Here is a 10,583-nt window from a genome sequence, read left to right as displayed (position 1 = left end):
AGTACACTGCTGAGGGGAGCAGTGGGCGGGTCAGGAGAGGTCTGCCTCGCCATGTGGTCTCCTCCGGGGCAGGCGGGATTTGAACTCATGCGGAAGCGGCTTTCCATTCTCAGTGCAGTGCTTTAACCCGCTGCGCCACCAGGGAGGGCCCAGGGTTAATTTTTAACACAGCAAGTTTTTAAATAGTTGGAACAACAATTTGGATCAATATAAAAATATATGTCCCAACCACAGGATGATTACTAGAATGGTGACAATGTTACAAGGGTAAGCCTCATGTTCTTGGTCTCCATGCCTATTCAGAGATGGGCTGCTAGCTGCCCCAAAATTAAAAAAAAAAAAAGGGTGTGTATGTGTGTATACCCATATATTGAAAAGTGTGTGTGTGTGTGTGTGTGTGTTGTTATACTCATAAGGAAGAGTGAAAGGACCTGCAATTTGGAACTGACAGATGGGGATTTGGGTCTTAGTGTGGTGATATTAGACATATGCATATCTACATGAGGCTCATACAGACTCATGTCCCTTCACTGTAAAGCTGGATTAACAGTACTTGACCTGTACCTGAGCAGTTAGCTTGCAGAATCAAAAGGCATTCAGTATGCTAGAAAGGGCTGTGAAATATTTGTCACTACTGACTAACAATGTCAGTAAGTCCTGTATAATTAAAAGAAATTACATCTAGTCATAGGGGGTAATGCAATTGAGACAAGCCTTTCTTAGCAAACTTCCAAAAAGTAGGAACTAATGCTGTAATGATTTTCCAAACATCACAATGTCGAATCCTGAATAAAGGAACTTATTATAATTGCTGACAACATACTGATGAAATCATTTGGACTCAAAATATTTATTATTAAGGACGATTAAAAGGAATTTTTTAAAATCAAATTGTGGAAAATTTTATTCCTTAGATACATACCCAGTTTTTGCAAAATTTGTCCAATATGTCATTACTACTGCACTCAGCATGACATCATTTTTGGAGAAATTGCAAGGAAATAACTCTGTAGGTCCAATCATAGGGATTCCTAGTACATAAGGAACCTCATCTCCATGAGCTGCATCAGCCCAAGCTGGAACCTGATCTGTCTGGCAATGATGGTAAAAAGCATAAAAATATGTAGGTGAACCAAAGTTTGAGTGAAGATCTGCAGTAGCCACAGCTGGTGCCACCCACTGATGGTCTGTAAACAAAGCCAGCAATGTCTTCCTTCTGGTTTCAGGGTTATGACGGTCAGCCCAGTCAGTATACATGAATTTAATGGTTTCTCTCAAAACATCTTTGCCTTCAGGATACCCATATAGATTATCAACAAAATTGGAAACAGCAAAGTCAAAATCACTAGCTGAAATGCCATCATCACTATCTACTATATTTTCAACAAACTTTAACCCTTCCCCTTGGTTAACGCCTAACATTATATCATAATTGAGAAACTCTCCTTGCTCCATCAATATCTGAGGGTCATCAGGTATGACATCACCATCAATCACAGGTCCAAAAGCTATGTGGTATCGTGCTGGTTGAATATCTTGGTCAACAAGTTCTTTGTAAGGCTTCTTCTGTAGACATTCCACTAACTCTACTGTATCTGAAACATTGCAACCAACTTTTGTGGCCAACATTCTAGCATATTTTGCAGGTTGGAAACTAACAGCCCAGCTGGAAAGAGCCGTTCCACTTTGAGCTATTGCTCGTTGAAAAAGTCCTATAGGAAAACAACAAAGTTGCAGATGAATGTTGAATAATTTTGTGAGAAAACATTATCATCTACTAATTTAGATATGTATATAAAAACCCAGATACAAATCAAGAAACAGAGATATAGACATTTTTGTTCAAGAGAAAGTACATAGAGTCATCCCCAGGGTACAACGAGTCAGAGTGGTAGACCTAAGTCCTATGCTTTGAGTAGCAACTACTTGAGTTCCAGAGGTCAATTGTGCAGTGTTTCAAAGAGGCTGTTAGCAAGGTGAAGGAAGAATCCCTAAATATCAATGGCAGAGTCCCACATATTTTCTTCACTCAGCATGTATCCATGATATTATCTAAATGATGCAAAGAGGGTAAACTGTCTCCTGTTTAACTGTTCATAGACTACATTGTCATTGGGAAATATGCCTATAAGTTGGCTACATCTATGTTCCATCAAAATGACTTTATATATTGTTTTAAACAGAATCGTTTTAAAAAAGAATTGTCAAGAGACCACACAAATACTGGGATTGGAGATTTGCTTATACCCTGGGAATGGCCCTGGAGACACACATAACACAATATCACTTTAGACATACTCTTTCCAGCTCTTCAATGTCAGATATAGTATGCTTATTATTCATCTTTCAGAAGAAGACATAACATTGGAAGTGTTTTCACTAAGTTAAAGGAAAAAAGAAAAACATCAGCAGAAGGATTTAGTTGGTGGGTGGGGGTGATTTTTCCACCATTGAATGTGTACTGCCATATTTTATTATAAAAAAATGAACTGGTTTACTGCTTTTCACTTAATTGCATTTAAGAATTACAAATAATAGTCTCCTATATAGTTTGATAAGTGTTGTATGCCAATTCAGATTTACAAATACACTTTATCTACTATATTTAAATAAAATTCTTGTTTTAAAATACAGTTTATTTTCCTTTTTAAAATTATATTTTCCCAACTTCTAAATGTTGTTTTGTATTTCAGTTGTTTAAAAAAATCCTCAATTAATCACATGTGCAATTGAGATATGTGTTTTCACAAAGTGCTAAAACAGCATCTGGATTAGAAGCAAACTTTGATTTTTCTCCAAACATGTATACATATTAAAAAAGTCTGTGATATGTTCCTAAATAATTCTAAAGATATTCACAAAGTCAAGCGATCTGAGCTTAAATTTATTTTGCTTACTGACATGAGCATATTTTAATTTGCTAGAGCAAAGACACTAGAGAAAAATTATAAATACTGATTTTTTAAAATTATGTAGTTCTATGTGTTTGTAAACATTTGCTCAGAATGATTTTTCTCTAAAAACTTTACAGCTAACATAACCATACTAGTTTCTAGAAAATTCTTTCACATTTCAAAAGCTCAATGATATTAATTAAATGTACTAGAAAAATTGTAGGAGAGAAATACATGCTAGTTTAAATATATTCTAAAATATGTCAACTGGGTATTGGGCAAACTATACCTTTTATCATTCGAGAGTGTTACGTGCAAGCTGTGTTTGAGTTATGGTAGCTACAGGTCTGTCTGCAGGTTGGCAGAACTTGCCTGATGAATTCAAGAACATTTCCTAATCAAATCAGACAGCTTTATCAGTGAAGTTAAGCTTATTAGGACTAGATCAAACATAAATCCATTTCTCTGGCTTAGGCATGGACACAATTTCCTTGAGGAGTGTAATGAATGTTATATTTCAGCAATTTGCATAGCATCTTGCAGTTGTTTACCACTAGCTGATGAGCTAATTGATTCACCTAGTCAATCTAGTATTTTTCATTTTCTCTAGCTTTTTAATTGTTCAGTTTTCATATCTGTATTTTTATTTTTTCTTTTCTTTTGACTTTTTCAAGTACTAGTTTTAATTGGCAAATGCTGATGTTGGTATCCTCTTTTGTTTTAGATTTACAATAAGTTTCATAAAAAATGGAAAGAATAACAATTGTCTTCAAATAACCTTAAGAAATCTGAACAGATCTTTTAAAGTTAACCAAGACAAGTATTGGCATTAGTAAAGACCTCAGGCTAGAACAACCCAAGCTGTTCAGTTAAAAAAAAAAAGAACAAAGTTTTTTCAAAAATGTCATTTCATTACAATCAGAAGTTCTGTGCAATTTGGCAAAGTTCTCATATACATCACTTTGTCATCTCAAGTCAGAACACAATATAAATGAGAAGCTCTGTAAAGTATGTCTATTAATTGATTCTATAATAATATATGACTCTTTTGAAATTCTACACATATTTTTGATATAATAGAACAAACATTCTATAATGGTGTTCATATAATAAAACTCAGTCTTACAGATTAAGACACATCATGAAATACACCTAATGGTACATACTATCTTGGTTTTATAAATGACAATTAAAAAGACTGGTAATATAAGATATGCTGTATTAATGTTTGTTTTCTAATAATATGTATAATAGAGAGAAAATATTGTTTTTGTACACTTCTCCAACAAAGCACTTATGTGCTTGTGGATATTTCAAGTTAGTAATACAAGTAGAATGGATGTCTAAACTAATAGTAATGTGAAGACCACAAAAAAAAAAGGAAAGGAAAAAAATAAATAAAAAGATGAGCCAAGGTTGGAGAGGCATTTTGGAGAAAGGTTGTCAAGGTTAGAAAATGGAGACATGAAAAGTAACTCGTGGATTTAAGCAGCCTTAGAGTCCCGTGCAGCTTTACCAAGATTCAAGAGTAAAAAAAAAAAACAAAAAACAAAACAAAACAAAACCAAAGAAACAAAAAAAAAACCACTATTGGAGTTGAAATAGGAAAAGCACAAATTTAAACATATTTTTCTTTTTAATCAAAAACTCTACTAGTGACCTTGAGTCACTGACAATTTTGGATCATGCATGCAAAATAATCAAACATCCATTCTGTACTCAGATTGTAAGTGAAAATCCCAGATGAACTATTTTACAACTGCTTTCTATCATCTTACTGGTAAAGTGTCTTAAATATCTATTGTCTTGAAAATAGATCATATACAATCCCTACATTAAAATACACTAGTCTTTGATTTTGATTACTGAATAAACAGAGATGACATAACTGAAATTCTTTGATTTTCCTAAAAATCATCCTTTGGAGGAAAGAGAAAAAAAGTATAATGGTAACTATTCTTAAGTGTGCTTGAGTGGGCATCTTTATCAGGTCCAAAGAGACAAAGAAAAAAGTTTGACAAAAATTTAAACATGCAGAGAAAAGCTGAAGAAACAGTTTTAAGTAATTCAACCTAACACTCAGTTTGAACAGAGAAATATATACAGAGCATCACATACTACTGATGGTGGTGGCATGCAGACACCAAAATTGTCAAAATTTGCAACCTGCATAATACCTTTGGTTGAATTGCTCCAACGGTTACCTTCAGAATAATGGGATAAAGTCAGCAGATTGACACATGAACCCCCAGCACCAGATCCAAAAACAGTGATTCGTAAGGGGTCACCACCAAAGAATCCAATGTTTTCACTAGTCCATCTTAGAGCCTGTATGAGATCAAGGAGTCCATAGTTTCCCTTTGCAGCCTGGTCCCCTGTGCTTAAGAAACCTGAAAAAAAAAACAACAAAAGTCATCTTAGTATACTCTTTTGGTTTGACATAAATCAAAGAGGCATTAAATGTAAGTACATTTGAAGCTAGCATTCATCAAAATGAATATAGACCAAATTCATTAGTAAAAAATAGTTCCCACTGTAATAAAATATTTACTTTAGATAAAAAAGAAAGATAAGCTTTCTTTTTTAGAGTTAGGGACAAATTTCAATCTCTGTTATAGTATTTAATTTCTGGAAACATTAAGTTATATATATATATATATGCACGTGTGTAGATGTGTATACATATGTGTCTGTGTGTATGTAGATGTGTATATATGTAATTACATAGTATTTAGTTTAAAAAAGTTGGAAAAACTGCATTTATCAATGGTGTTTTCTGTATACAGAGTATTATGGTCAGCTATGTCAAACTGATACGCACTTTAAAATAGAGACCATACTAAATATTAAAGATCCACTCTTGAAGACAGGAGACTTTGAATAATGGTGAGACATTCTTCTGGGAACTTGCAAATATGAATCTGAAATATTTCTCATTAACAATTTTTGCATTTTAAACATAAAAGCATTTAAAACTTTTAGGTTAATATCTTAAACCCTTCCAGTTAAAAAATATAACTGGAAATTCTGTGTGCTAGGTCTATCTCCATAATTGTCAAGCCTACTCAGTTCTTATGCATTTTTATCTCTGTGTCCTGACTTCCACTCATATCATTGACTATTCCAGGTTTTCCTTTATTTAGAATCCTGAAAATCTTCTAGCTAGTCTAACTGACAATAAAAATAAATTGTTTCCCTTTGGGGGGGGGGCGGAAACAGCATTTTCAAAAAAAAAAAATTCAATTATTCAGCTATTTAATTTACTCGTACCAGAAATGTAAAACCTAAAAACATTACTAGTTTTTAAATTTAAGACTTACTTTGAAAATTCTTGATTATAATTATGCCAACAATTCAACTATTTATTCAAATAATTTATTTAATAGCATTTCACTCCCCTCCATATTCATTCTGTTGAAAATCATCTCCAATTTTTCTTTCTTAAAGCTACCATTAGTTTACAACACTGTATATAATCTAGGGGAACATGCTCAAACCTCTACATATATCTATTACCATGCCACACCCACCACCAAAGCACCCATAATCCTTCGCCACAGACCACTGGACTCTCTCCCCCATTTTCTCTCACTCATCAATTTCTCATAGCAGCCTTGGTATTTACCTAAAGCATGCAAAAACACTAACTTCAAGATAATGCACTCCCATGTTCATTGCAGCACTATTTACAATAGCTATATTATGTAAAAACCTAAGTGCCCAATTGATAGGTAAGTTAAAAAGCAAGTGGCCAGGGCCCTCCCTGGTGGTGCAGCAGGTTAAAGTATACCACTGAGAAGCTAAAGCCACCTCAGCATGAGTTCAATCCCCACAACAGAGCTAATCACATGGCGCAGAAGACTTCTCCTGGCCTGCCTGCTGCTCCCCTCAACAGTGTACTTCATCTATCTGCCCGTTCTGCTCCCCACTCTGTCTCTGGCGAATCCTCTCACCGCCCCTGCACCTCTGGCTTGTACCCCAATTCCATAAGCATAAATAAATAATAAATCTTAAAAAAAAAAAAAGAAAGAAAAGTAAGTGGTCAGTATACACAGTGGAATGCCATTCCATTATAAAAATATATTTTTGCTCTTATGTGGAATTACTAGTTCTTTAGTTCTTTTCTGTTAAATATCTCATAAATAAGTCAGATATCTTTTCTGAAAAATATTCTATTCTAATGGGGACACTGCTATTCCAAAATAAAATCATCATAGTCAAATATGATTGGATTGTTTCCATTCATTTCTCTTTGAGTCAAAATGATATTTAAAAATGTTTCAAATCCGTACCCTCCCTGGTGGCACAATGGGTTAAAGCACAGCACTGTAAAACTACCACAGCCACGGCAGCATGAGTTCAGTCCCCAGCCAGGGGGTGAAACACATAGTATGGTAGACCTCTCCTGACCGACCTCTCCTTACCCAACTCTCCTGACCGCCCGCTGCTCCCCTCACCGGTGTATTCCTGTTAATCTGCCTGTTCTGCTCTCCACTCTGTATCTGGTGAACCCTTTTACCATCCACACCTCTGGCCTGTACCCCAGTAAAGCTTTTAAAAAAAATGTTTCAAATCCAACAATTGGGAGTCCCGGAAAAAGGAACACACACACAGCGCCATTTAATGGCTTATCACGGACAGGTAGGTTTCTTGCTATTGAGAGTACTATCTAAATTTTAGAAAGCAACAAAAAATTAAAGGAAAAAAATTCTTTTTTTCATATGTACCCTGGAAAACTCTCTGAAATGGAACTAATCTTAATATTATATATAGCTTGCTGGTATTTAAAAACTTGCATATCTTGGTGCATTTATTTGCAACATTTCTTTGTTTATTGTTTGAGAAAGAGAGTTTTGTTTCAATGGCCCATCTTGGAAAAAGCAAACTGATTGTCTGACAAAACCTTTTCATTTCTGGCAGTCGGACATGGGACATGCAGTGGAGAGAAATGAGTTCTAGTAGATGCCTGGGTGAGTCCTGTAGATGTTTCTCTGTACTTTACTCCCCAATTTCTTGATATTTTCACTGTCTTCAAGTTAAACAGATGAGATTGATGCTATATTAAATTTATATTAAATTTTAACATTTTCTGATCCTTTTCTCAAATAGGAATACATTATTTTAACTAAATCCTTCTAAATATAGAAAGTGAAGAATTTTTAATAAAAACCCTGATGGATTTAGCTCTGAAAATATGCACATTGTTCCCACTTCAAAAATGGCTCAAGGCACTGGGCACAAAGTAACCTCCAATCTCAGCTCCCACACCATGGGGTCTCTATCACCCACCATAACCTAAATTTAATTTTCATACTCTGCATGTCACGAAAAGTTTATCCAGTATTCCCTGAGTACTTACCCAGTATTCTCAGAATACTTCTTGTCTAAGACTATCTGGACAAAAAATTGGTATCAAACCTGAAAAAATTGCTAGGCTTTCTGGATAGCTTTTCTCACAAAGTAGTGAAAAAGGAGAATGTTCCCTTCTAAAAGACTATTTAGAGAAAAGAAACACATTGTTCATTTCTCATTGTTCTGATTATGCAGGAATGTGTCTAGTGTTTTAAATGCATAGCTGGCTTTAAAATGTGATATTGCAGGAGCCACAATGGCTATCCTCTTAGAAAAATTTCAGGAACTCTAAGTTTAAACTATATTATATAGCTTCAGAAATAATAAGGATTAAACAATTTTTGTAAGTTTCTGAAATATTTAATGCATACTTAGGTTATTCTTAATATAATTCCATAGTAACATGTGCCCATGTATGCCCTTTGAAATTTATAATTGGCCTATATATTTATTTCTCTTTTTTATTTTCTCCAAACTGACCTTTGGAAGATCATTCTGTTTGTTTCTGAATGAAACAGGCATTAATATATTACAACTGATACATTGCAATGGTCTTACACAGATACTAACAATTACGCTTTTCAAATGAAATAGAACTATGTGTCTTTTTTTAAAATGGGATTATTATTATTATTTAAAGTGGGATTATTTTTTTTAAATTTATTTATTTATGCATATAAGAACAGGGGGACAGGCCAGAGCTATGGGGAATGAGAGGATTAACCAGAGACAGATCAGAGAAGGCAGATGTACTAAAACAGACTCCTGAGGGGAGCAGTGGGCAGGTCAGGAGAGTTCTGCCATGCCATGTGGGCCAGATCCCTGTTGGGGAAGTGAACTCGTGCTGCAGTGGCTGGGGATAGTTTCACAGTGCTGTGCTTTAACTCGTTGAGTGATCAGGGAGGGCTGAGTTTAAATGAGTAGTCAATTTGTACCGCAAGTGTTCAGACATGAAATGGTTGACAGTAGATTTAAAAGGGAGGGGAACCTAGCAGTGTTTGTATGGACTACCTGAAAGAGGAAGACTCATAGACCAGTTGGTTTGTCCAGAATATCAGGCCAGGTTATTGTCTCAAGAACATAAAGCTTAAGAGACATTTGAGATTTTTTTCAACAATGTTGTAAAAGCAGCACCAGACTGAATAGAACACCATTTATGTATAAGCAAGCTACTGCATGGGCAAGTTAGCCCTCTGAATTTTGTTTTTTTTAATAGACCCTAGTAAAAGTACCTATCCTGTAGTGATAACATCATTAGAGAGATAATACTTTTGGTGCACAAGAAGACTGAATAAATGTTGGGTAAAAATGTTTTACCTTCAATCTATATATATATATATTTTTTTTTAAGATGTATTTATTTATGCGTACAGAACTGGGTACAAGCCAGAGGTGTGGTGGGTGAGAGGATTCACCAGAGAAAGAGTGGGGAGCAGAACAGGCAGATTGACAAAGTACAGTCCTGAGGGGAGCAGCAGGTGGGTCAGGAGAGGTCTGCAAGGCCATGTGGGTCACCTCTGATGTGGGGATCGAACTTGTGATGCAGTGGCTTCGGAGAGTTTCATAATATGGTGTTTTAACCTATTGCACCACGAGGGAGAGCCTTCAATCTATAATTTTTAATATTTTTTCTCATTTTATGACCTGCTTCATTAAAAAAAAGATCACCCTTTTTTGGAAGAACAATCTAAAATTTCAAAATAATTAAATTAGCAGGTTTATAAAATTATATAAATTTAAATATCTACATATCTAGATATGTATACCTATGTGTATCTATCTATAGATATCTATATGTAGATATGTTACCCTCTAAGTTTTAATCAAGTAGTAAGGATATTTGTTACTACATAAACAAATTTAGTAAATCCTATTAAAGGTTAAAAATGTATTCACCATATGTAGTTTCTTAACATTTTTCTCATTCAGTTGAGTTGTTTTGAAATAAAGTTTTGTGAACCAAAATTCTATTATTAAATGTCTTCCACACTGTCTTGATTTGATGATCACTTATTAATTTAGAATAGTTAGCAAAATTGCTAACAAATATTGGTAGCACATATTTTTAGACTGTAGAAAAATGCAAAAAATAAAAAAAAGGACAAGTGACATATGAATAATTCTAACCATAATAAAACAGGAAGTAGCAGTCAACTACATATGGGAATGAGAGATGTGTTCTTCACTCTTATACTAGCTGACCCTTCTGAAAGAAGCAAATAGTTGACCCTTGAGAAAGAAGCAAATAAAAAGGGAAAGTATGGGAATTAATGTCTGGGTAGTGGACTAAGCAGACATTAACTTCATATGAATGTTGACCAAACCAGATTACTTTAC

At 34.6% G+C, this 10,583-nt stretch overlaps 1 protein-coding gene across 6 annotated transcripts in view; it reads right to left on the bottom strand.

The window, feature by feature from the left end:
• The window catches only part of NLGN1 (neuroligin 1), a 787,895-nt gene that overhangs the window by 3,372 nt on the left and 773,940 nt on the right, over positions 1 to 10,583 (bottom strand). For 3 of the 6 annotated variants that reach the window (XM_004674974.2, XM_004674975.2, XM_004674972.2), the window contains 2 exons: positions 5,072 to 5,284; positions 923 to 1,712 (listed from right to left, as the gene is read on the bottom strand). In XM_004674974.2, the coding sequence (XP_004675031.1) occupies positions 923 to 1,712; positions 5,072 to 5,284 (1,003 nt within the window). The remainder of the gene's footprint in view (positions 1 to 922; positions 1,713 to 5,071; positions 5,285 to 10,583) is intronic. The other 3 variants (XM_004674973.2, XM_004674977.2, XM_004674976.2) reach the window with 1 other exon arrangement.

This window comes from Condylura cristata, unplaced genomic scaffold, assembly GCF_000260355.1.
Source record: "Condylura cristata isolate star-nosed mole 26May11 unplaced genomic scaffold, ConCri1.0 scaffold00003, whole genome shotgun sequence".
Classification (NCBI taxonomy): Eukaryota; Metazoa; Chordata; class Mammalia; order Eulipotyphla; family Talpidae; genus Condylura; species Condylura cristata.
This window is presented reverse-complemented; position numbering and strand designations above follow the sequence as displayed.